This window comes from Aulonocara sp. 'chitande type north' Nkhata Bay, linkage group LG20 (genome assembly GCF_057382095.1).
Source record: "Aulonocara sp. 'chitande type north' Nkhata Bay isolate Kocher_YH1m ecotype deep benthic linkage group LG20, A_spYH_male_GT1.1, whole genome shotgun sequence".
NCBI lineage: Eukaryota > Metazoa > Chordata > Actinopteri > Cichliformes > Cichlidae > Aulonocara > Aulonocara sp. 'chitande type north' Nkhata Bay.
This window is the reverse complement of record NC_141363.1, coordinates 4,227,020-4,253,866: the sequence shown is the minus strand read 5'-3', so window position 1 is coordinate 4,253,866 and position 26,847 is coordinate 4,227,020. Positions and strand designations below refer to the sequence as shown.

General features: G+C 41.6%; 3 protein-coding genes across 3 annotated transcripts; 1 reads left to right on the top strand and 2 right to left on the bottom strand.

Moving 5' to 3' along the window:
- The first annotated feature begins 424 nt into the window (after positions 1-424).
- amigo1 (adhesion molecule with Ig-like domain 1) lies at positions 425-7,377 on the top strand. Its single transcript, XM_086277806.1, has 2 exons — positions 425-1,003; positions 1,782-7,377. Exon 2 carries the CDS (start codon positions 1,889-1,891, stop codon positions 3,431-3,433), a length of 1,545 nt encoding a protein of 514 aa, XP_086133932.1. The 5' UTR covers positions 425-1,003; positions 1,782-1,888; the 3' UTR covers positions 3,434-7,377.
- Positions 7,378-9,377: 2,000 nt separating this feature from the next.
- On the bottom strand, positions 9,378-15,676 carry atxn7l2b (ataxin 7-like 2b). The gene is made up of 9 exons (XM_086278530.1): positions 15,538-15,676; positions 14,977-15,045; positions 13,451-13,763; positions 13,007-13,224; positions 12,725-12,807; positions 12,364-12,548; positions 11,784-11,952; positions 11,433-11,554; positions 9,378-10,488 (listed from the first exon to the last, which is right to left on the bottom strand). The coding sequence occupies exons 1-9, from the start codon at positions 15,632-15,634 to the stop codon at positions 9,969-9,971; spliced, it is 1,776 nt and encodes a 591-aa protein (XP_086134656.1). The 5' UTR covers positions 15,635-15,676; the 3' UTR covers positions 9,378-9,968.
- Positions 15,677-16,246: 570 nt separating this feature from the next.
- Positions 16,247-19,665, bottom strand: sypl2b (synaptophysin-like 2b). Its single transcript, XM_086277987.1, has 6 exons — positions 19,495-19,665; positions 19,273-19,350; positions 18,462-18,580; positions 18,163-18,358; positions 17,624-17,815; positions 16,247-17,510 (listed from the first exon to the last, which is right to left on the bottom strand). Exons 1-6 carry the CDS (start codon positions 19,510-19,512, stop codon positions 17,403-17,405), a joined length of 711 nt encoding a protein of 236 aa, XP_086134113.1. The 5' UTR covers positions 19,513-19,665; the 3' UTR covers positions 16,247-17,402.
- Between the last annotated feature and the right edge of the window lie 7,182 nt (positions 19,666-26,847).

The following is a 26,847-nucleotide window of genomic DNA, read 5'->3' as shown; positions in this document are numbered from 1 at the left end:
TCTCTGTACCAGATACTGTTTTAATCCCAAATAACTGTATCGCTTCTGGTTAACAACATACCTGATCAACATCTGCATGCAGGCCCTGTTAAAAGCATGTCCAAGTGTCTGCCTGGCGTGATGGGTCAGGATATGAAATGCCAAGCAGTCAATAAGGCCTCTGTATATATTTTTTTTATATTTAATGTAATGTTTTGTTTTGGGTCTTTTTTGTTTTTAGCAAAACATAGATGTGCACAAAATCTTGAAATTAGTGGTAATCTTGGTGATGTAAAACTACCATATATACTACATAATCACAACCACGCAGATATAAACCTGCTAAAATACTTCAGCTTTTAAAAAAAAAAAAAAAAAAAAAAAAAAAAAAAAAAGCAACCCCCCCAAAACTTGGCCTAATTTTCTCAGTTGGTTGGTTTCCTCTCCTGGGTATCTTTGGTGAAGCTAATTTCTGTAAACAGCGCCTTCTGGGTTTTAGCGCGCTGCCTCAGCCGAAAAACACACGTCAACCTCTGCAGACCAGCACTGCACGGCGAAAGCAGCAGGCCTATGAGGATCCACGGGAAGCTTGTCAGATACAGACTGCTCACTCTTGATTATCTCAGTGGCAGCTGCAGAGACCCGACGAGATCCGAACGCAAAATGCGCCAATTATCCTCAAGAGACGGATGTGCGGTCGTGCGTGTTCCGAGCAATACATTTGAATGAAATCATAGGTTTTAGAACGCGGTCGCTTATCTGTTGATGATCGTTAGTTAGAAGAACGTGTAGTTGTCTTCTCTTTATATAATCTTTTTTTTTTGTACCAAGAGTTGGATGCCTCGTGGACGGGGATTATTATTTTGGCGAGGAGATCTCTAGTGCTCTCCCTCCTCCCTGCATCCGTTGCCGTCCTCAACGGCAGACACGGAGACTCAGACGGCGGATATCTGAATGCAGCAACGCTGTAAACAAACAAGGGGCCGTTTTAATGAAATTAAGCGCCGCTGCATCCCGGTTGAAGGTACGTGTCCTTCTCGGTTTCCCTCCCCATCTCTCGCCTCACGGCGTGTGATGTCTGTTTGTTTTCCAGCAGAATGGTGCAATGCAACGACTGAACTGCTCATCCACAAATGGGCAAGGGTATTTCAGAAAATGGTGATGATGTAAACAATTATATATTTTAGTTGTGTTTTTTAACGTAGTGCCATTTGTGTCTTTTTATGTGCGCCAGAAAAATAATGTGAGCCAGGGAAATGGGGGAGGGGGGGGGGGTCAATTCTTGTCTTCCAGAAAGTGTGAATGCACATGGGTTAGCGTGAGTAACCGTCTGCGGCGTGCTTGTGTACTTGTTTTAAAGAAAGACGCGCACGGTGCAAAGCTGCAGAGGAAAGTTTGTTGTCTTTATTCGTGCGCTTGGGAGATGTGAGCTTGGGAGACAGTGGTTACCGCGGATGTGGTATTGTAGGTTCAAACTGGTTCGGAGGGGGGAAATATATGTGGTTATTTACTCTGGTGGTCTGCAGTAGGTAGGTATGATTATAATAATGCAGTTAATGTATAACAGATAAAACAACGATAGCTAAAATTTCAATAAAACATGAATCAGGTCGCCAGTTAGAAGACCATTCAATAAGAGAGAGAGTGTTTGAAATTGTGATGTGGTCGCCCCTTTTTTTTAAATGCAGGATTTTCCATTGTCCTATTTTTATGACTTGAATCATTTCCCTCCGCTTTGTGAATGGATGTTTTTGTGTTTACAAACACTCTGTCTAAAAGCCTTATCTTTCTGCTTCTTTCAGCCTTCAGTTAGCAATGTGCCTGAGAATCCTCCAGCTGCTCTTCTGTGCTTTTTCTTTTGAGAATGGGATTGTAGTGAAACTCTCTGGGATTTAGAACAACTGCAAGCATGTTGCAGCCTTCCACCAGAACAGGTGACAGCCTGTTGGAAACATTACCTCACTGGAGTAAGTCCCAGAGATGGGCCTTATTTCTCGCCCTCTGCGCGACTCTCCTCTGGCTCCCAGAGGCAGCGGGTTCTACACTAAATTGCCATAAGATGTGCATCTGCGCCGCGAACATCGTCAGCTGCTCCAAAATGAATCTGACCATCGTCCCGACTGGTCTACCTCTCTACACTTCTGTGCTGGATGTCAGCTATAATGAGATAATCCGACTGCAATCTGAGTGGACCCCAGCCAAGCTCCCGAATCTGCATAACCTCCTGCTCAGTCACAATGGTCTCCAGTTCCTGTCTTCAGAGGCGTTCACAAATGTGAAGCACCTGCGCTACTTGGACCTGTCCTCTAATGAGTTAAAGCAGCTGGATGAGTTCATCTTTGAGCCTTTGGTCAACCTAGAAGTCCTCCTGCTGTACAATAACAAGATTTCACAGATTGACCGCACAGCCTTTGTGAGCATGATTAACCTTCAGAAGCTGTACCTTAGCCAGAACCAAATCTCCCGCTTCCCTGTGGAGCTGGTCAAAGAAAAGACCCGCCTAGAGAAACTCAGCCTCCTGGACGTATCCACCAACAGGATCAAGATTTTGCCCATTGACGAGCTCCAGGTGTTGCCCGCCTGGATTAAAAATGGCCTCTACTTCCACAGTAACCCTCTGCTGTGCCACTGTGACCTTTACACCCTCCTGGTACACTGGTACATGCGAAAGCTCAATTCTGCTGTGGACTTTAAAGACGACTACACTTGTGTTTTACCTGGCCCACAAAAAACCCAAGCACGCGTTTTTGACCTCAGCGGTGATACTATGAACTGCAGCACATTCAAGGAGGCAGACGAAGAGGCTTTTCTGGAGCAAACACTGATTCTTAGCTGCGACACCAAACACAGAAATATGTTAAAGACCTGGACATTGCCCGGTAATGTTCTGGTGACACCTGGGAGCAACCAGACAGCTAAAGTCCTGTCAGATGGGAGTCTGCAGATTAGTTCAGTGAGGTCTGAGGACTCTGGGACCTACACTTGCTTTGCCACGAGTGAGAGCTTTAATGAGACTATCTACGTAGTGCTCAAGGTTCACAATTTCACCATGCAGGGGGCAGGGGAGACCCTGAACACAGCATACACCACCTTGGTAGGTTGCCTGGCCAGTGTGGTGCTGGTGCTTATGTATCTTTACCTGACGCCATGTCGCTGCTTCTGCTGCCCTAACAAGGGTAAAACTCGGGGTGAGGACAGCATCCACTCCTCAATGCTGAGTGTGACACCGACACACGAGGACCCGGCACTCAAGGCCGAACTGAACAGGCATGTGGCTTTCATAGACTCCAAGGACTTGCAGGGACAAAATGGTAAGCTGAACCCCAATGGGGATGAGGATGATGATGATGATGATCTGGATGCAGAGGCTGGTTCTCTAATGAAGGGCAAAAGGAAGAAGTCAGTGGCAGAGTCCATCAGCTCCGTGTTTTCAGACACTCCCATGGTGGTCTGAGATGAGACTGGCAAAGACAGTGGATGCCACATGACTGGATGTAGGTGATACAACGTGAGCCATGTTTTAGTTCATGTGAACTGTGACCTTGTGGGAGAAAACTGCCGAGAAATGTTCACCTGCGGTCGCTGGCGAGTGAAAGTAGGATTTCAAAGGGAGTAAAAATCAAACTGTCTCATTGTCAAAAAGGACAATAGGCAGAACTTTTCCAGCATTTTGATCTGTAGCACTTAATATTCATACTGTGAAGGAATATCAGTGTAGACGGAAAGGGAAAACTAAGAGTCTTACGAGAGCGAAACGTAGATGTCCTGTCGTTGACGTCAGCACTCAGGAAGTGATCAATAAAACTGAAAAAGTTGGGAAAATAAAAGGCATAGACGGAAATTAGATGTAAGAAGAATTTTAGTTCACAAATAGTATACATACTGAATCCATGGGTAACTCATAATTATATTTATTATTAAGGATTAGAGTAGCTTGTATTGTAAGTAAACATTAGAGCACAGATTCATGTACCTCTCCTCTATCAAGGAGAAAGAGATTTAGACTGACTGACGTCACTAGGCTATGAATACATTTGACCTTAACCTTGAGTCCTCTATAGTAAAACAGCACGCCATAAAACAATGTTATCCGAGATCCCAGCCTGAACTGGATGAGTAAGATAAAGAAAGATACAGATTTTTCAGATGTTTAGTCATTCACTGACGTAGCACAAACCACCACAGGTCATATTCATCCTACATCATACTCCAGCAGCTATATGTTAAGGGAATCAGTTTAACTGCTAACTAACTCCACGCTAATTATTTTTCACAAATGAATTGTTCATCAAAAAAGTTGCCTCTTAGTTGCTGCACAGTATAACCCCAAAGAAACATTTGCAGTCTTACACAATTAAAAGCAGTGAGCACCTCCAACAGATACACATTAGGTGCAGGGAAGTATTTTGTTATGACTGATTATCAACAGATCGTCTGAATTCTGTATACAGAAAGGTGCCACACTCCTTACAAGGATGACAAGGCTTCTGTTTGTCGTCCACCGAGGTGCCACTTGCCGTCAAGTTTAACTCCTTCTCCCGGTCAAGTTACAGCATTAGTTTCTGTCAGCCGCAACATTAAAAAAAAAAAAAAAGCTGCAGAGTTTATTTTATTGCATTTTTGCACATTGCACAAAATCCCCGAATAGCACAAATTTCTACCCATACATCTTAAACTTTGTCATAAAGTATTTCATCTTGCATTTTGCTCAGATGGGCAGATCCTCATATCACAGAAAATGTAGCTGTTTGTTATGGTGGTTAGAAAAGGATCTAGGTTGTATTAACAGGTAAACACTGAAGGCAAAATAACAATAAAAAGTCTCCTGACTCCACCAGAAAATTAAGCTCATGCGTAACATGAGGCTGTGCATAATTTGACAAGAAAAGGCTCATTTTAGTGCTTGTGGCTGCTGACAGGAAATTTTCAGTTAACACAGGGGACCCGGGATCTTTTGAAAAGATCCCTTTGCCAACACATATTACTGAATTAACTGTAAAAGTAATTTCATGTGCAAGACACCTGGTGTGCGGCGCATATTTCATTAACAACTTTTAAACAGGAGACTGTCTCTTAGCAAAAACAAGAAAGATTTCATTAACGTGCGCGGTGTTCGTGACATAATACGACAAGGCCAGCCTGGAGTAAATGCTAATTGCTTCCTTTGATGGGATGTAGCGTCCCTCTTCTTTCTGTGTCTTTGTCTCTTTGAGCTGAAGGGGATTGGTGTGTTATCATGAGTCACAGCAACACAAAACCATTCTCCCTGGCTCTCTGTATACCGACAGCCACAATTCAGCCCAGATGTGTTTGCTTTGTTTGTGTACCGCTGTCATTGAAGCTGCCCTTACTTAGTTCAAAAGCAATCGTTCAACTAGGCAATGAATGCAACGCCCTTTAGGTAGTCTGCAGCTTGTTAATGAGGGAAATGCCTGCACCTTTCTTTACACATTTACACTCCAACTTAGTCACACGGGTGAAAAGTACTGTAAGATATGATAATTCATTACTCTTTTGAATTCAGCTTCAAAGAATACCTTCTATTAGAAATGATAGTTATTAATATATCTTGCAGCTAAACACACAAAGACGTACACATTTGTGGGTGCAGTAGGCTTGTACGCAAAATAGGTGGAATAGTCACAGACACTGTGTGCACCACTAAACGTCTCCTGCGTGGGCGAGAAAAGGAAGTCACATTTATCTGAGAGGTGGTGTGTGTGTGAATCATTCCACTCTCTCACACATTGGAATACCAGGTGGAGAAACGAAGAGGACCAAAAAAACCTAAAATCCTACTTAAATAGAGCCGCATTTAGCATTACCGCAGACTGGTTCCATTTGGCCAGGATGCTCACATTTCACAGAATCCCGTTTTGAGCTTTTAACCTGTTCCCCACTCAGACTACTCACCTTTTTGAGCCCCAGACAAAAGCTGAGAAGCTAAAAATGGAAACAATACACAGATATTACCGCTATTGAGCACGCTAAATTACCAGATCACTGGGAAATGGTTGTGTTTTCCCTGCATGAACCCGATGTCAGTCCAGTTAAATCTGCTGTGGGTAATGGGTGGTCTACTCCTCTGTGTTGTCATTTAAAATACAGGTTGCAATTCTGTATAAATTAGTGCTATTGCAAGGGACCTAAAATAGAAAGAAAGAGTGTCTTTGTTCTCTTCAAAGCAAACCTGCCTTCCTATATATATTAATAACTATATATACAGTATATATACGTAGTGAGACTCACTTTGTGTGTTCAGTATTGCTTAGTTGTGTACTGCTATGTTCTATCAGTGTAATGACTGTATCCTTGTATAATCTGATGATGTTCATTTTGCATTATGTCTGTCACTGTGATCTTGTTAGTTGTTTTAACATTCAAGTCTGGATATGTGTGTTTATTTTTTAAGCCAGGTGGAGTTCAGTTGGTTTTTTTTTGGGGGGGGGGTGTTTTTTTTGTTTTTTTATTGAAAGAGGATGTATTTTACCGTCATCTGGTGATGAATATGGCTAAACGGAGAATATATCTGAACAAACTCTGCATGGGAAAAAGGGGACACTTTTGAAATAACTGCATAATTGCATATGAGACATCCTAATGGGCAGTGAGTATGTAGCCTCCAGTCATATTCAGCCAGTATTTGACTTTGCTAATAAAGCCATAAGCAGCGCAGTGCTTTATCACATTGGTGACATGTCAGATGATGAAGGGAGGTGCAAGTAGGTGCATTTTGCAGCAGCAGTGTTGTAACAAAGCGAGAGCTTTTCTGTACGTACAAATCTTTTCCTGTTTTTTAAAATAAAAATCAGGAATGATCTCCAAGCACACCAACAAATTCCTGAAATGTAATGGGTTCTCAATGGCTTTAAACATAGCGGGTGAGTAAATCTCAGGACTATGTCACACAATAGGGATCACATTTTAAAGAGTTCATATTTGTACTATCAATGAGACAAAGTTTGGGTCTCGAGATCTGTGCATGTTACAGGCCCTTTGCTATTTACCCTAATGGTACATTAGACTCACCAATTAGGGAGGAGAGTGATCTCTCGCTGCCCAGCACACATCTCCACTCATCTAGCTATGAAGTAGCAGTTAAGGGAACATTCATGATTTGCGGAGGCTAAAAGCTTGGTGCTTTAAAAGAGTGCTGCTAGTCTCCAAAGGACATGAAGGAAGCTTTTAACAGCATACAAAGCACTAAGTTTATTTACCACTGCTTCAAAGATGATACGATTGGTCACTGCCCTAAGAAATGAAAGGTCTCGCAGCTAAAGTTGAATGGCTTTGCATGGTATGCTTAGGAGCTTCTCTGACTTCATAAGAATAAACCAGTAGGCGTTAAAGACAAAAAATACTGATATATCTTTTGACTTAATAAAAGATTCAAATTTACACTCTTTGTTGCCTCTGAATTCACTTTTATCAGAAATTGTTGTTTCATGAAACTTGTTCTTCGCATACACATCTTAGCAGGTGTTGCATTAAATAAAGAGTATGGAGCAATGTTCTCAGATTTAGTACCAGTTTGGATATGAAACTAATACATCGAAGTTTCCAAAGTTACATTTTGCTTGTATCGTGTGGAGGGAATAGAAGAGATCCTGTTGGTTACATATGAAATACATCATCGATGCCTTGACACCATCTAGTGGTAACATTATGTAAAACACTACAGTCTGTAAATATTGACATTTGCTGTTCACTAGGAAAGTAAGGTAAGTAGTTTCATAGGAGCATTATGTCTTTTTATAATGGTTCCACTGAATCTATATTTGGTGCTGGAAAAACTGGGATCACTTAGATGATAGCGGGTATTTTATCTATGCAGAGAACACCAAAATTAATCAGTGGCACCCTTGTGTATTACAAATGAATTCATAAATGATTGCAAACTTTCTCAGAAACCTTTGACTGTGCACCACAATCACAATGTTCTAAAACAGGAAGCAGGATTTAATTTATTGATATAAATAAGTAGATCTACAGGTCTGTGTAAAAATCTCGAGTCAGCCATGATTTCTTCACATTTTCTCAGCTGCAGCGATTCTATTGAGGTCTGCAAACATACATGGAAATACAGTATTTAAGTCACAATCAGAGTTTGTACAATTCTAAAAGCTTAAAAGTCAATATGTGTTGTGACCACCTTTATTATGCGACACAGTCTGAACTCTCTTGGGCAGCTTTTTTCTAATTTCTTTAACTAGTCTTCAGAAATAGTTCCCTGGGCTTCTACAAGGACATTCAAAGCTCTTCTTTGGATGTTGACTGTCTTTAGATCATCCCACACTGCTGCAATAATGTTCAGGTTCAGGCTTCCGGGAGGCCAATCAATGACTGATAGTGTTTCATTGCGTTTTTCTCTTTTACTGCACTAGCAGTCTGTTTGGGATCATTGTCATTGCTGAACATGAAGCCGTTACCAATCTTTCCAGATGATATTGTATGGTGAATCAAAACATGATGGTACTTTTCTGTGTTCAACTTTCTATCAATTTTGACAAAGATCTCGGCTGAAATGCAGCCTCCACTCTCTCTCCATCACCTGTTGTAACTGATTTTCAGTCCAGTTCTTGTATAATTTGGCAACCTCAGCCTTTTCTCCACATTTGTTTTCCTTAAGAATGGATGCTTGACAGCCACTCTTCCACTGAGATCATATCTGACGAGACTTCCGGGAACTTGGTTGAAGGATCAACTTAAGGGCCATCACCCAAGTCCTATTTTTTCCATTTTCTTGAAAACATGACTTTCAGGTACTGTTCATTTGTTGAAAATCGTTTTTAGGCCCAGCACATTTTCTTTTTTTCCTCCACTTGTCTAGACTCAGTTTTTTTAAGGACACACTGCACATCCTGCTGAGATGTGCCAAGTCTTCAGCTACTAGCTGATAAATGGGAATGAAAGTGTTTTTGCAACAGTCTGCTAGTAACAAAGTGTCCAAAGATATAATCTAAAATTGGTTCTTTGCCAAGTTATCCATTACATGTAGACTCAACACAGCTCTATCCCTTGAGTTAGCTGTCTTTTAACACTTGAATATTTTAAATGGCTTCACAAACAAAAAAGTCCTCTTTGAAAGACCTTCAGAAAGCCTGGAGAACCACTGATGAACAACAAATTATAAGAGTCTGGCTCCTTGGAAACAAAATATAAAGAAATGAGAGGTGGCTTGAGATCAATGTCGTTTATATCGTTAGAGAAAAAGCAGTGCATTTTCCAGATGCATATATAGCACCATCTGGTGTTTAAAGATGAAAAATTATCGGACGAGTAGATGCAATCGCTTTTATGAATTGAGTGGATTTCAATTTATCAAAATAAGTTTTAGTCATTAGTCTTTAATGACTCATCTGTACAGAACCGCTGTGAAATAATGAAAATCAGAGAGCAAGAGTAATGCAAGACTTTAATTGTTCTGCAACAAAAAAACTTAGTAACTTTAGCAGCATTATGAACAGACTGAGGTATACTTATGTTCTTAAACAGTTTTTATAAATTTAGCAAGAACAATTACAAATATGTCAATACAAACACTTGTTCCTGAAATCTTTGCATAAAAACCTGAAGACAAATATACACAAAAGACAAAAACCACACACACATTCACACACTCATACTATGCTGGTACCAGCTGTCCTGCACCGCTTCATCTCCAAGTGGTCGTTTTAAGACTGGCCTCTTGTTTGGCTGAAAAGCTGAGATGTAAACAGCAACTGTCACTTACCAAACACGTTTACTGTTGTTACATCACATTCAAATTAAAATGAAGAAGACGTACTGTCCATTCATGACTTTAAAATAAAAAAAGAGGAATGGATTCAGAATATAAGATAAAAGCAATACTGTGTTTAGGGGTCGAGCTTTTTGTCAAACCTTTATGTAAGTACATGTTGGATATTTTCTCCCTTCCAGAAGGCAAAGCTGGAGCAGGAAGAATGGGACAAACATTTCAACTTAGAGATCGTTGAAAGTGAAGAAGTTCAGGTTAGTAACTCGCTGCTGCTTTTGCGTTTCTGAGCAACACTCATGTGGTCATAGGCCACCACTTTCTGCTGATCGCCTGGGAGCTTCCCTTTGCTGCGGGGAGAGCGGTGATTTGGTACAGGCAAAGGGCGACACTTCTTCACATCTGACTGTCTCTTCGTAGACTCTCGTGGCTTTTTTCCATTTGAGAAGGTAGCACTGTCTGGTCGCTGAGGCTGGCCCTTCTGATGAAATAAGGGATCCCTGATGTATCTGGAGGCTTTGATCTCACTGCTTTGTAACTTCTTGACAGCTTTCTGTGCTGCGCTTGCATCTTGCATAAGTTCCACCTCTATAAGCTGAGTTTTGCTGGGACTACACACTCTCCCTGACCCGACACTTGCAGACGTGGTAGGATAAGGCGGTTTAATACTGTAAGAGTTTGGCTGACAAGGATTGTTTTCAAACTGTACCAGTGAGGTAGACTCAAGGCTGTGGGAGTGTGACCTGAGACCTGATGATACTTTAGGCATTTTCCTGCAAGTAAAAGAAAAAAAAAAGTGAAGGTAATTCCAATAAAATAAAACTCAAAGGCAGATTCACTTACCATGAGTTTTCTGCACTATTAGCTGAAGCCTCATTTTGTTATTAGATAAATTAAACAGCGGCCTCAAGATGTTAGCTGTGATTGCTTTGACATCTGCAGGCTTAAGGTCTGAACTGTTTCTAGTACTAGACTTCAAAAAGAAACACAGTCCAATAATACTCATGGAAACCAGCTGTCACGAGTTATTTTCACCTCACTGCGCTGCAATGCTAAAATTAAAATTTTGTACTGTAAATATGGCACAATCGGGCAAAATCACATCACACACAAAAAGAGATGTTTCTTTATATTGTGGCAAACATTGGTGTTAGCTCATGCCCTTATGCCAGACCAATGGCAAAATTGTAATGCTGACGGATACCATGGCATTGTTGTTCCAGGTATGGTTTTGTGTTTCAGTCTTCTGAGTTTTGTCAGGGGTGTTATTTATAAATGTAACCAACATGGTTGTAGTTAAAAAGCAGAGGATGCGGTTGGTGGGGGTTTGCATCAAGATGAAGGATTTGAAACAGTGTGTTCTTTGAGCATTAAAGCATCCAAAGCTATGAAGCTGCAAATGAGCCTCACGGCAGGCATCAAGGCTTTTCTTTGTAATATAAGTGAAGACATGCAGTGCAAACAGATGTTTTTCAACCCGTCAGCAAAGGTAGGAAATAGAAAAGAAAAAAAAAGCTGATGTTTCTGTTATTTAGACAATTACCAGGGAGTAGCTGAGGCCATCCACAGTAGACCTCCTCCCTGTAGCGATTTCAGTGTCTAGTTCAGTGGAGGCTCTTGCATATTGTGGATAGTTGTCTTTTAAGCTCAGTCAGCAGGTCTTTTCTTCAACTTGTTTTGGGCAAATGGGTGCCATTTAAAAAACAGTAATACTCACTTCCACAAGTGTGTGCTGACATGGCGCTCCAACATGGCACTGAGTGCAAAGCGCAGGTGGTGCAAACGCCGATCAAATGTGAAGATGCTGCAACCGAGCGTGCGACATCCAAAAGTGCATAGCTGCATGAAAGCAATGTGTAAATTTCCACCGTTAACATCTTTAAAAAGAATTGAAAGTACATAAACATCCACACCACCCTTTTTTGTTTTGAGAAATATAACATGGATTTTATGCTATATTAGAAAGATTATCACACAGCCCCTCTGAAGACAGTCATTAAAGATTTTTTTTAACGTAACAACCTTCCCATCAACCAGCTGCTGTGCATTTTGTATATCTCGCCCTCACCCCAAGAGGTTTGGGGTGCCAGGGTGTAGCAGGTAGGTCTGTGGCTTCATCCTGCTCATCTTCTTCACTGTCGTCACTTGACAAGGTGAACGGGTACGGAGGTTGCACTTCCGCTTCCACAGTGCCGTTACCCTCCTCCTCGGGAGAGCTTCCTGATGGATTCCTGGACCTGTGTGAAGGCAAAGTAATGCAAACGTGAGACTGTTGTGACAGCTAGCGCATGGCCCACAAAAAAACATTAAAATAAAAAACCTACATCAGTTTCATGTGATAAAATAAATATGCAGATATGCAAAAGACGATGCATACTTATCAGGACTGTAACATCTGTCTGGTAATCCTCAAGATTTCCATTCAAAGTGTTTTTGGGGGTTTTTTTACTCGTAATGGAGGAAAGCTCATTATAGCGTGGACTAACACAGACTGAACTACAATGGGAGAACTGCAGCTCAACAATTTGCAATTATCCTGCATCACCGTACGACGCTGAGTATGCAGTAGTATGTTGCTTTCTTATATAACTGAAAGAAATACTTAATTTACTGCAATAATCTGCTAAGGTATACACTAAGACTCATACCCTTGAATGTGGCAGTTGTTGCTGTCTTTATTTGTTATTTTTTCCCCGTCAGCTTCCACATGTTTCTTTTTGTATTTTGATTCATCACGAAGCTTCTCCATATCTTGATCTGTAGCTGAGGTAGTTCTCTGATCAGTGGTCTTAGTCTCTCCCAACACTTTCTGCTGATGCTTGACTGAATCAGCCTATGAAAGAAAGAACCGTGAGAGAGCAGTGCAAAAGAGAAAAGGAAAAAGTGACATAGTTTGGTTTTGTATGAAATAATAAAAGATGCAATTTCCAAACTTTTATACAGTTAACTACAATAAGTAAATGATAACAACTCTGGGCAATGTGCCATGACAATGTACTGAGAGTTTACATTGCACATTAGCTCCCTGTTGCACAGCGTCTTCCTTTCGGGGTCCAAAACTCTGCCGTGTTTATTCAGATCACATTCTTTTTCTATGTGGAGAAAAGCACAAACACAAAGGTCAGTCAGCAACAGCAGGACTTGTCAGGAGGATCCATGCAGGCTGTTACTTAAAAATGCAAATACTGATGTACAACACATTAAGCCCAAGTTAACACACTAAGTGGGCAGACTTCCTAGAAAGCAGCAGGGGAAGTAATAGACAAAAGCTGGGGGAAAAAGCTGACTTACTGTGGATGTTTTTGTAAATCCGGCTGTAGGTTCTTATGCCCCGCTGAGGACAGTGAGACTCAGTGGACTGTCCAGCTGTCAACTTCTGCACAGAGGATTTCTCTAACAGAGTGGAGGTGGAACAGTCGTCAGGGGGCAGGGGTGCTGAATGGAATGGAGGAAGGCAAGGCATGGAGGACGAGTGAGGGTTTTCCTCAGGGAACTTCACAGAAGATAAACTACAGAAAGAAGTTTAAAATGAGCTTAGAATTAACTTATTAGATTCATGATATTCAGACTTACACGAGAGACAACACTGATATTTATGCAAGATATAAACTAGAAGATGTAAATGTGTTTTTGCCTACATCTCCAGGAAGAGCAGGGAAGAGTTCTCCAATAACAATTAATCTGTTAATTTTAGCATTGACTACTAATTCTTGAACGGGCACTCGTAAACAGTACCTCACTATATATTTGTGGGTCTTTGTAGACTTGTGCTGTTGGGCAGGTGAGGTTGCAGATGAGGTGCCGCCCTTTTGACATCTGCCTTCCTTCTTCCTTTCCATAGAGGAAGAATTATTAGAAAGACCGAGGCTGGAGCAATTTAGCTGCTGAGGCGCCACAGCGGATGGCGGGTTACATATCTTTGTAACAGAACCATGCAACCTTTCACAGTGCCTCTCAAAGGCTTGAGGTTTCACCACCTGACCACACTGGCTGCACACCACCAAATAAAAATCATCGTGTGCTGGGCAGTGGCCATATATGTGCATATCTATAGAGAAGAAAAAGAAGGAGAGACAAAATTAGGTACATTTATGGTCAGATGTTTACATACACTCATGACAACATGATGTGAATGTCATTTGCGGCTTTCGATTATTTCTTTGAACTATTCTTTTTTCCAGGGTGGATGATTGTACAGCAAACATCTTTACTGGCTTTAAAAAACAAGAATTAGGTGCACAAGTTTGAATTTATTTTGGAAATGTTCTAAAGCACACAGGGTCAGAAGTATAAATACGGGCTCAACACAGCCATGGTCTGAGTTTCAGGAAGGCCAATCCAGAAGCTTAAAGTGAACTTGGTTTATCCATTTTAAAACCAGCTCTGATGTGCACCTGGGATCATTTTCCTGCTGGAACACCCATCCAAGTTTCAACCAGCTAGCTGCTGAATTGACGTGGAGTTGAAGAATTTGAAGCTAGTCCTCTTTCTGTGAATTGTACCAGTGCCACATGATGCTACCACCACCATGCTTAACAATAGGTACAATGTTCTTATGTTTTAAAGTCTTACCTTTACTTCTCCAAACATACCAATTTTCATTGTGGCCAAATAACTCAATCTTTGTCTCACGTGACCATGAAACCTTTGTGCAGAAGGCATATGGGTTGTCCATGCAGGCGGCTGCAAATTTCAGTCGAGTTTGAAGCCGTCAGCTTTGGACCAGGCACCTTCTCGTACCAATGCAATGTAAACATAGTGACATTGGTGCTCCAGGAGTTTCCAATGCATGACAAGCTTGAGCCTTGGTGGTTTCTCCTTCTTAGATCTTCACTGAGTTCTTTAAACACTCCTATTGCAGTCAGTATCGCTTAAGCCAATGAGTGATGTCAAGCAAATCTACCAGTTGTAATTAATCATGATCACTAACAAGAAGTTAATAAGCCTTGGCCTTGTCAAGTTAAAAGATACCGTAAAAACTTCAGCAACACTTATTAAAAATGTAAGTTACTGTATGTCTACATTTGAGCCTATTATTTCAACCCTGTGTGGATGAGAAAAAAAATCCAAAATAAATTCAAACATGTACATCCAATTCTTGTTTTTTTTAAAGTCATTTAAGATGTATGCTGTACAATCATTACACCCCGGAAAAGCAAAAGTTCAAAGAAATTATTAAAATCCACAAATAACCACGACGTTCATGTCCGTGACGATTGTAAGCAAATTTCTAACTGAATGCGCCCAGTCACAGTCCTCACCTTCTTTTCCGAGCGTCATGGTCTCTGAGCAGTTCATCCCATACTCGTCATCTTCAACCTTAGACCCAGCTGCAGGCAAAGCAAACCCGTGAGCATGAAATACTAAATTCTAGTATCTTCTTGCCACAAACGGGTTTATTTGGTTATACAGTAACAGATGCATATCACACATGAGAGGGTTTCACGCGTCAGTTTGAATTATTCATCCACAGCTATTGCCAACTGATTACAGTCACTTTTGCTGTAAAAGCTTTAAGTTGAGCAAATTTTCAACTAAATTAATGCTCTTGTCTCTGATCCAAAACAAACCGCGTCTTTCAGTAAGACTTTAACATTCTGTTTTCACCACATAACAGAATAAGGAGGAAATTCTTTCCATTTGTGCTCATAGGTTGTCAACAAACGACGAAAGCTCGCTGCACTAGGACCCAGCGCGTCTTTTGTTTGGGTCGTGCCTTGTGTCGCTGTGTGTGTTTAAGTACCAAAAAACGAAACAAATCGTCGGATGCTGACGTTATGACGTGCTGGGAATCAGGTCTGGAGCTGGGGTGCACGACTCACCGTCAGATGATAAAACATTCACTCTGTCTACCCAACAGCTCCAGTTTAATCCGACAAAGTCGTCGAGATTAGGATTTCGCCGATCCAAAGCGGCCATTGCAGCTCTTGCGCGCTCACGATTCGCCAGTTCACGCGCAGTTCACGAAGCTCGTGACCGTGCTGAACCATGTTTACTCATATATTGCCAGTTTTTATTATAAAAGTACAAAATTTGAGATTTTGCATCGCTTTATATTACCTCTTTTAAATATATATATATATATATATATATATATATATATATATATATATATATATATATATATTGTTTTATATTAGTTTAAAAAATTGCTGCAGTTTAACTTATTCTGCAGCGCTGTAGTTCGACGAAAAATGGCTCCACAGCAATTTCACAAAGCTGGTCATATGCTTTTTTTGTGTCTGAACAACTGTGCAAACCATAAAAATGTTCCAGTAAAACAAATTAAACATATACACGCTGTGTTTTTGAGTTCAAAAATATTCTGCACTTTATGCGGTGATGAAGCTCAGCAAAGGTCAGGTATCAGGTCTACACAGGTTGTAAAATTTTTAAGTGGGGCACAACCATTACACACGTAACCCTTAATGTGTGTAAGACCTGAACTCCAGTGTACCCGCCTTACAAACATGTTATGCAATATGTGCTGCCACTGAAATAACAGGCATAAAAAACTGATCTGACAACAAATATGGTTCTTTCTTTTAATCAAGCAAGACATTTCATGTCCACACAATTTCTTTCTGTATTCGACCACAGACTCCATTCTCTTCTGTAGCATTTTAACAACAATTTGATTGATAAAGCTGGAAACTGGGAATCAAGCCCGCTCACAAAAAGTAGGAAATCATAAGAGTGGTGGAAATTAAGGCAGATGGCTTGCATTCCCTTATAACAAAGAGGAGGTAGAAGCCTCGCAAAAGAGAGATAAGAAATATACAATTACTGAAAACAGGCAAGAGATTAGTCAACCATTTAAGAAAAAAACAAAACAATAAAAGAACCAATGAGTAGCTAAGCTCACACAAGAGGGTTGACAACATTACTGAAATAGTGTATTGAACAATGTAATTTTAATACAAACTCCTCGATTTAAACACACTCCTTGATTTAGAAAGATCTAGAAACAGAAAAATGCAAGTCCTATTGGGAGAAGCGCCCAATAAATATCTTATAATTCCAAGCAATCGTGAGAAATTTGAAATTCCTAAAGAGTTGGCATGTTCCTAATGAACAGAGGCATCACATACAACAAAATATTTAGCCGTTAGTCTAAACAAGTGAAATCAGCCTGACGTGAAGAGATGATGAGGCGTAATAACAAAAAAGATTAAACGGGACTCTGACCCACTTTAAACAATCTCACACTGGCTACTTTTTTAATGAATTTTTCGAAACTCTATATTTTCAGGCCTTTATAATAAAGATTGTGCTGAAATTCGTATCCACAGTCTACAGTTGTGTTAAGAATCAATGCACTTAAACTATATTTTATTTGTTAGGTTTCTTGCACTTCATACACTCAACAGCCCTGAGCCTTTAAAAAAAAATTTCTGAATGCAGAATGTATGGTTACAAAATACTGCACATCCATAGTCTCATTAGAAATAAGGGGCCCTTCATATTTGATGCATAGATATAAAAATGTTCTTTGTAAAATGTGCTTGAGAGAAAATCCAGATCTGAAATTAATACTGCAAAAAAAAAAGCAGTCAGTTTGAAATACATTTGTTATACGTAGAATAGTATTTTTCCTTTTGCAGTCCTAACCAAAAGCATTTGTGTAGGAGCACTACATGTTAGACTATTTTAAAATGACGTGGCTGTGTAGTTAGAATGGCTTCGGTCACCCCTCCACATTTGCAGGTGGGTTGGCCGATTTGTGGAAAGGCGTTTCCTTGTAAATAAACCAGCAGTTGCCTCCCCACAAGATGAGGTTAAGAAAACCAAATACCTGCCGAAAAATAAAACAGAAGAAGTCAAAACTGTACATGGGTAATTTTAAAAAAAGCAAGGATAATTATCCATTTAAGGCTTATTACTTAAAATAAATTGCATAAAGCTTACCACAGAGGCATTCAATCGACCCATGGAAGGCAGAGCCCCCGTTGCGCACGTGTTCACGCCACCTTTGCAAACGTCAATAAGAGTCCGCAAGAATGTAGGATCGGTAGCCCTCTTGACATCAGACAAACCTTTACCCCAAGCAGAAGATGATACCAACCACAGGAAGGCGAACACTGCAGTCAACCCCAGGTCCTTATTGAGCAGCAAAAAATACATGTCACTACAAAACCCACAAGGAGACCCAACTGAAATGTTTTCAGCAGAGAACAGAGCAGTGTCCAGCTGCTTGGAAACCACGCCCTCCCCAGTTTTTCATTTTCATATCTCTGTTAAATCCTCAAACTTGAGAGTGGACATCTCGTTATCTCTGCTCTCCTGCATCACTAAAGTGAATAATTACAAATCATAAAATATGTCCTTACTTCAAATTTGCTTTAAATTGGTCGTTTTGTAATGTCATCTTGACCTGTGAGCTGTTTGGAGGACGACCTAGCTAAGCCAAAACAACAGAGAAATAGAGTGAATCCAGTCAAACCTACCAGGATTGGGCCCCGACTAGGTTCCCTGTACAAGTGGTTGTAACACAAATAGATGATTAGCGTGGCGGTGCTGTAGAGGAACGCAAACACACCAATACAGACATAAAACTGCGCAGAGGATGAGTGGTCTCCAGTCAGAAAGTAATTAGTGGATGTTCCATTACAGTTAGGGACAGCGTAGGGATGATCCATCAACCTGTGTACACACAAAGAACGCATTAGAAATTATGACAATCGTTAAAGAAAACACACTTTCCGGTAAACTGGAATCTGAGGTGTGGCACTGTTTGTTTTGGCACCTGAATGGGTAGTTAAAGTTTGCTGTTATTTCTTTATTTTCTGTTCCGTTGCATTTGACATTGATGCTGGATGAGCCACTGTAACCTCCGGTTGTAGCAAAGGCAAATATGGAGAAGACCTGCACACACACACACACACACACACACACACACACACACACACGAATATATAAGATAAAGGGATACAAATTAGGTGCTCAGGATAGAGTGCTGAACATAACTGTCACACAAATGTACCCACACTTCCTTCCAGATTTTATGCAATTAACTTTTTTTTGGTTTGGTTTTGTGTAAGACAGGAAGTCTTACACAAAACTATCAGGGTGACAGCTGTACAGAGTAGAAAAATCCGGTCTTAAAGTCATGCAATGCTGCCAGAATGCTTTATCCAGTAGCTGGAAGCGCAGAAATGAATATCAACCTGCACATATGAAATAAAATTTGGTTTTATGCGGCTACGCATGTTAATCGGACCCTATACTGTAAACCCTCTGGCGTGCAGAACACTGAACATCCTGCCTGCTACACGTTGGTTTTTGGTTTGAGCCGCATAAAGGCCTATTATAGGAAGGCATCTTGACTCGAGTGCAACTGCATGCCGTATTTATAACAGTGCTACAGCTCAAATGATGAATTGGATGGCTTATCTGGGCGTAGCAGTGGGTCACAAGACAAATAACACAATCAAGTTATGAAGTAGTTTTGCAGCCAAGGAGGCTTCCTACGCAAAGCACACCCCGCCATACAGGCCATATGGTAAAAAGTAAAAGGAAAGAAAGCAAAAAAAAAGAAAAGTGAAGAAAAAACTTACCCATTCTAGCAAACGGATGAATGCCAAAGGCTCTTTAAGAGGTCCAAAGTCAAGACTGAATCCCGAAGTCATCACTTTCTAATCGAAAATAAAGACACAGCGTGAGAAAGACGGAGTTGCACTGCCGAGGAGGGTCGGGCGTAAATAGGAGTGTTTGCTCAAAAGTGTCCATTCATCAGATATACGTCATTAACTGCTAAACTCTTCCTGTAGCGCGTTTACCTGCGCAACGGATTCCATTGTTTCCCCAGACTCAAAATCAGAGTTTAGGAGCGGTTATGAATCGCCGATCCTGGTCTCTTTGCAGCTGCGTCGAAGATCCTTGGTCTTGTCAAAACTTTTCCAACAACTTTGCTGACTTGGAGCTGACAACACGTGATCACCGACGAAGGGGGGCGCTGCTTAACAGCAGGGCTCAAAGTGGAGGAAATGCCATCCGGTAGCTCCTGTTTGTTTTTCGCCACTAGGCGTTCATCTTTGTAGGTTACACTACACAAGAAAGAGTTTTTCAGAGCTTACAAATGCAAAAAACATGTGAAATTAAATTTTACTAGTTGCCCTAAAGACACAGAAGTGTAAGTGCCAGAAGTAAACGTGGTATTTGCAGAACATTTGAGATCACACAAGTTATTCTTTATAGTTTTCATGTGGACTTACATGAGCTTTAAGTGAGATGTACCATTAATTTAATCGTCCTGATAGTGTTTCTTGTCTAAGACTTGCCCGTATATGTCTTAAAGTTTGCTCACGTTTGCTTCACATCCCTCATGCATGGATGTCTTTAGTGTGTATATAGTATGAGCTGTAGGCCTGTATATGTGTCCACAGCTGCACTGTGTCCAAGTGTATTTAATGTTTCTGAAAATTGCAGTCAGGTTCTGTTAAATTTGTTGACATGCTGTGGAAGCAAATTCGATTCCTACTATGATTCCTGTGAATCATCTGATGGTGCTGTGCAGAGTTTATTGCATATAATGAAAAAAAAAAAACCCAACCAGGATGTGTTGACTTAAGGAGGAGCCTTTTAACACTTAAGTAAATTTGGCTTTTTTTTTTTTTATTAAGCCTGTTGAGAAACTCTTGCTTCGTTTACCAAAGTGATGACCATTTGACCTTTTGAAAAAGTAGCGATTTATTTATTTCGGTGTCTATAATCTACTTGTCACATTTTCAAATAATTCTTTAAATTTAACTATTTTGCTACAAAATCTTATTGGTTAAACTGGTGCATTAGTGATGGCATTGACACTGCTGTGACTCAGAGTCAGTATTGAGCCTGTATTTGTTTGTTTGCCCATGGAAGAAAAGTCAATAAAATCCAAGATTTTGATGTGTGCAAGATCAAGGGAACAGTTCACCCTGTCCGGGATAGGGTTACTGGGGCGCCCCCCACCCCAGGCCCGGGGAGGGTGCCCAAGGGTGAGCATCTGGTGGCCGGGCACAGCCTGAAAAGGGGACATGGGCCCATCCTCCTGCAGGCGACCAGCTGGAGGCACAGTGGGGGTCAGGTCAATGTGTGCCGTGCAGTGGCCAGGAGCGGAGGCCCTTGCGGACCAATCCCCGGCTACCAACACTTGCATTTGGGACATCTGGGACCGATCGTGGCTCAAGAGTTGGCAGTTTGTCTTGTAATTGGAAGGTTGCCGGTTCGAGCCCAGGCTCGGACAGTCTCGGTCGTTGTGTCCTTGGGCAAGACACTTCACCCGTTGCCTGCTGGTGGTGGTCAGAGGGCCCGCCTCTGTCAGTGCTCCCCAGGGTGGCTGTGGCTACAATGTAGCTTGCCATCGCCAGTGTGTGAATGGGTGGATGACTGAATGTGTAAAGCACTTTGGGATCCTTAGGGACCAAGTAAAGCGCTATACAAAGACAGGTACAAATACATTTACCATCTGATAAGGATGTCTCCTGGGTGCATCCTGGGTGAGGTGTTCTGGGCATGCCCCACCAGGAGGAGGCCCCAGGGGAAGACCCAGTACATGGTGGAGAGATTATATCTCTCGGCTGGCCTGGGAATGGCTTGGTGTTCCCCCCGACAAGCTGGAGGAAATGGCTGGGGAGAGGGAGGTCTGCGCATCTGGATGGATGGATGAATGTTGATGTGTATTATATCACAATGAATTACCAACTGGATTAAAAAAGACAGCTGTGACTCTCAACAGCTCCAAAACCAAAGATTCACATATAGATGAGTAATTTGATTGTTTTTTTTAAGGAATTTGTGACATCAAGATACAGAATGTGACTAGGGGTTAGGTATAATTGAATATTCTTCCTTACTGCCCTAATCATGCTTCTCTTTATTTAGTGGGAACCAGTTTTATTTTACTTCATATTGTGGATATAAAGTGCATATCCCACAATAAAATTTGACATATTCGAAAATCAAATAATCTAGCGCTTAACAAACTTAACAAACTGCTTTTTGTTTCTTTGTGTTTCTTGGCATATTATCAATTATATTGTTAGTTAATTGATCTCGTGGCAGGTTAGGCCTCCAGTGCTTAACAAATTTGTGAGACCATCTACCACAAAAATAAGAAAATATAAATATTTTAGAAATCTGTCAAAAACATGTTTAAAATGACTGAATGCACTAAACTGAATTCATATTTTTACACACCCATTTTAGCTGGCACACTGGACAGAAATTAATCAAGAGAACATTCAAACACTAAAAAACAGATTTTATTTCTGTCTTTACAGGTGAAAGTAAGCAAATGCAATCTGGCATCTTAATCAAAAGATAACAATGTGCTGTCCAATTTTTCCAGCTTTGTTTGTAAAACTTGTGGATATTGACAATAACTATATTTTAACATTAAAACCAACATTTCAAGAGCTTATGCATATTGGCTGACTGGCCATTAGCCATGAAACATAACAAATGATTTGGGTTATTACCATTCATCCATCTTCTTCTGCTTAACCAGGGGTCATGGTGGCAGCAGCCTAAGCAGAGAAGCCCAGACCTCCCTCTCCCTGGCCACCTCCTTTTGCTTGTCCGGGGGTCAGGGAAACAGTAAGGCATTCCCAGTCCAGCTGAGAAATATAATCTCTCCAGCATGTCCTGGGTCTGCCCTGGGGCCTCGAAATAGGGGAACATGCCCAGAACACTAGCCTAAGGATAGCCATAATTTGGAGAAAGCTCACTTTTGACTCTTGTATCCACGATCTTGTTCTTTCAGTAATTACCCAAAGCTCGTGACCATAGGTGGGATGTGGACATACACTCAGGGTATCTCAGGTACCCTGGCAGAGTGTATAAGGATCAAATGGCTCATAGCAATGGGCCAGACTCCCAGTATTCCCAAATGCCTTCTCCAAACCCACAGAACACATGTAGACTGGCAAACTCCCATCCACCCTCAAATATCCTTGATAGGGTAAAGAGCTGGTCCAGTGTCCCGTGACCTAGAACACTCCTTGTTCCTCCTGTATCCAAGGTTCGACTAACAGATGGACTCTCTTTTCCAGCACCCTGGGATAGACTTTGCTAGGGAGGCTTAGCAGTGTGATCCCCCTGTAGTTGGAGCAGACCCTCCAGTCCCCCCTTCTTGAAGATGTGAACCGCCACCCTCGTCTGCCAATCCAGAGGTACTGCCCCTGATCTACATGCAACAGTGTAGAGGTGTGTCCGAAGACAGCCCTACAAGATCCAGAGCCTTCAGGAACTCAGGGCGGACCTCATCCATCCCAGGAGCTCTGTCACCAAGGAGTTGTTTAATTGCCTCGGTGACCTCACCCCTGGTAATGGACGAGTTGTTCCCCTTGTGTCCAGACTCTGCTTCATCTATGGAAGACCTATCAGTGCAATATCCTCAGTTGAAGTCAGCAGTGCTCCACCAGTACTTTACACAGTGCAGGTACAGCACCCCTTTGCCCTCCTGAACGGCCTGACGGTTTGCCAGAATGTCTGTGAGGCAGTCCAAAAGTCTTTTTCCAAGGCCTCTCTGAACTCCCACACTCCCATAGTATTTGCTTCAGCAACTACTTGCTCTCTTCACTTGAGTGTCCAGAACATACAGACACAGATCTGATGATATGAATACAAAATAAATCATCGACCTGCAACCTAGGGTGTCCTGGTGTTACGTGCACTTATGGAAAAACTTATTGTGGTGTGAATGAGACACGACGGGTCCAAGGATCATAGTTTTGAGCCATCTTTATTGACATGCGTCACACCACAACAACACCAACCCCTGAGTCCCCGTGTTTGTTTGTTTTTTGTTGGGTTTTTTTGCCTGTCTCATTTGGCTCTTTTGCAATCAGAATTATTGTCTAAAGGCAAAGAAAGATGCCCAAAAGATTTACTTTACCAAATTGACCATCCCAGCCTTGCCATAATGGTCCATTTGATTCACCTTTTATTGTTTATTTTATTTTCACTTGCTGAATACGGGACAGACTTGACTGGGGGAAAGAAGGGGAGAAAGAAAGAGGGAAAGAGAAACTGCTGAGAAGAGGGACGGGGGAGAAGGGCAAAAAACAAAGTCCCCGTGTTTTAACAGCATCTGCGTGATCTGCAGATGCCGCGCAGGTGTGTCCGCATGGCACCACGGGCCACGCCTCACCACACTTATGTTCAAACGTGGTGTTCGCTATTGATAAACTGTGGTTTGCACACAAGTCCAGTAATGGAACACTCATCTGGTTCAGATCTGGCGGGCCGTTCCTCCCAATCACACCCCTCCAGGTCAAACTGTCGTTGCCCACATGAACATTGAAGTCTCCCAGTAAGATGACAGAGTCCACCAACTTGTTCCCCAAACCAAAGGCACAGTGAACTGTTCTCTTGATCTTCTACTCATAAGGGTTTTTGAATGGCTCTTTGTCTGGTTTCTCACCCAGGACCAATTTGCCATGGGAGACCCTACCAGGGGGCACCCCCCCGACAACATAGCTCCTGGGACACACAAACCTGTCCACCACAATAAGGTAGCGATTCAAGAAGGTTATTACCAATACTGGTAATTTAGGGCAGCTGTGGATAAACCATACATGTCAAGAGCCGTAGTTCAGCACACAAGCTGGACCCAGAAGCAGAGACAATACGCCAAGGTGCACGCAAAATAAACTTTATTTCTAATTACGGGTGTCCCGAAAGGGTCAAAGGAAAACACGCCGAGTAAATGGGAAACAAAGGGACCGGGAGATAAGCAACTCGGGAACGCCGTAATCAGGACCGTGGGAGGCTGCAACAGAAAGAGGAAGAGAGTTACTGGGGAGCGGGGGAATAACAGCATACGCGGGGTAGAGTTATTAATCTCACGATCAGGGCTGGGCCGTGGGAACCGGAGGGAGGGGTGAGGGTCCGCGGGAGAGCTGCAGGGAAACAGAGGAGATGATGACCGGTGGTGATCCGAACTCCAGGCGGGCAGGAGGACAGACAGGAGGAGGCTCAAAACATGCCGAACGGTTACCTGAGCACACAATGAAAGGATTAGCGTTGTTCAGAATTTCACAACCACCTTCACCTGGGGGCCAAGTTACCGCTGAAAGGTGACTAACAGACTGGCGTGGAGCAGCTGGCTGAGCGGGGTTAAATAGTCCACCTGATGATCGCCTGGAATGGGATGCAGGTGTAGAGTCGACAGCCACACCCGTGGGCGTGGGCATCCCATCAGCTCCTCGGACACCGGGCCGCGGACCATGACAATACATATGCTACATGCAGACATTTCTGCATCTCTGCTTTTTAAAGACACTTTGTATATAGTTTATTTGATGTAATATTTAATAGTGAACTGTAAATTTTGGCTTTTTTTCAAGGAAGCAATTTTTATTCAGTGTTTTCATAAAAGCCTTATTTTTATGCATTTACTACTACTGAAACCTTTCAAAATGAAGTTCCACCCCTGTGTGCATGGATTGTCAGCAGGTCAAAAGATTCAGCTCCCACATACCAAATAACTTACATATGAAATTATCTCGCAGGCCAGATATAATTGGATGTGGCCCGTGAGCCGTGACCTGGTCTAAACATTGTATCAAGCACTGTAAATAGGCATGCATGGGGATCAGGTGTGATCCCCTATTAGATCCTACCTTCTTTTATATATTAATGAATTGCAGAGCCAAAATTAATCTGGGTGTGGTATTTTATGCTTTTTCATGCTTATATGTCAGAGCTTCTTAAAAGTGGAACTTTTCTTTCAAACAATTGTTCAGGCACTAATTATGGCTGATAGGCTCCACTAAACAATTTAATTTGTTTTAATGACAGTACAAGGTGAGGAGGATTTTTTTTTAACGATGCCTGATATCATAGCAAACAGCTAAATGTTAAGTGACTGCACAGTAAGAGTGATTGATAGATATTGAGATTTCTGCAGATGTTAAATGAGCATTATTAAACTCATGTCATGTGATTAACATGACTCTCGTCAATGTGGGTCAAACTTATTTACACAGAGGCTCTCCTTTCCCACAGTCTCAGTGAATGGCAACGCCTGTTTATGGGCTGGGTGCTCAGGCAAATTAAGGTACACTGTGCCATCTATTAATATGACAAATTTTCCTCAGCACACTGTACAGCAGGACTGGAAGATTCTGGTTCTTTTAGAAAAGCTCTGGTCTCGTTTTTGCAAGTCACATCTCGAATGAATAAAACTGCCTTTGTTCCCTACCTTTTATTAGCTGACTATGCAGTGGGAGGGAGTTCAGGTCCATTGTAAGTCCTCTTTGTGAAGGAATCCTGCTTCACAGTTGTGATTGTCGGGTTTCCTGAATGTATCTGAATAAAGAAACATACTTTCAATAAACAAAACTAATGGGGTATCCTTGATGACCCAAGAAACATTTGGGAATAGCTAAATTCTAGATTCAAACTCAAGTTTTCAGGGAGTTTTATGCCACTGAAACTTGTTCAACAGGTTTTTTTATTTTGGGCTGCCATGCTATGTCAATGTTTTTGCTGCTGGCAGAGTTGCTGGACTGGCTTGAGCCACAACACTCAAGTAGCATGACTTCTGATCTAGTCTACCCACCTTCATTTATATGACAAGATATTATTTTACTCCTTCACAACAGATTTGCTGAAAAAACTAAAACCCAGAGTTCAAATGTGATCACAGGTATTGGGTTGGGGTTTTGCATATCCAGACAGCTAAGGATTGTTTTGAATTTGGGTTAAGGGTTATTTTAAGTTATTTTGAACACATGACCAGTAGTCATGGGATTATTATGCATCACATGCACAAGTCTAATGAATTCTAAATTAGTCAGAATTGAAACAGAATTGCTAAATGTACTTTGAGAGGGTGCCAGGCCATACAAAAAAACGACTTTGATTCATTTAAAGAAAATTGTATCATACTGTATGATTGTATGTAAAGATAACTGAGGAAATGGTTAAGCTTCTTTACACAGACAGAAAGAGCAATTTCACTGGTCTGGCCCACTTGAAAATGAGCATGACATCCCTGGTGTAGAGTAAATAAATGTATGGTTAAATGTGGCTCGTGTATAAATGCCAGACCATTCCTCCACTCCATTCCATTCTTTTGGCACTGCCTTTTCACAATTGAACCAATTGGAAGGCCTGATAGGTGGGCCACAGTTAAAGACCAGCCA

Excerpts from the sequence above, each read along its gene's own strand:
- sypl2b (XM_086277987.1), bottom strand. Across the intron at positions 18,581-19,272 it reads TCATCCGTTTGCTAGAATGG|GTCTTCTCCATATTTGCCTT; the intron begins GTAAGTTTTTTC and ends GTGTGTGTGCAG. Across the intron at positions 17,511-17,623 it reads GTCGATTGAATGCCTCTGTG|GTATTTGGTTTTCTTAACCT; the intron begins GTAAGCTTTATG and ends ATTTTTCGGCAG.
- atxn7l2b (XM_086278530.1), bottom strand. The coding sequence starts at position 15,634 with ATGGCCGCTTTGGATCGGCGAAATCCTAATCTCGACGACTTTGTCGGA. Across the intron at positions 13,225-13,450 it reads ACCCACAAATATATAGTGAG|TTTATCTTCTGTGAAGTTCC; the intron begins GTACTGTTTACG and ends TTCTTTCTGTAG. Across the intron at positions 10,489-11,432 it reads GTCAGCACACACTTGTGGAA|GAAAATGCCTAAAGTATCAT; the intron begins GTGAGTATTACT and ends TTTTACTTGCAG.
- amigo1 (XM_086277806.1), top strand. The coding sequence starts at position 1,889 with ATGTTGCAGCCTTCCACCAGAACAGGTGACAGCCTGTTGGAAACATTA.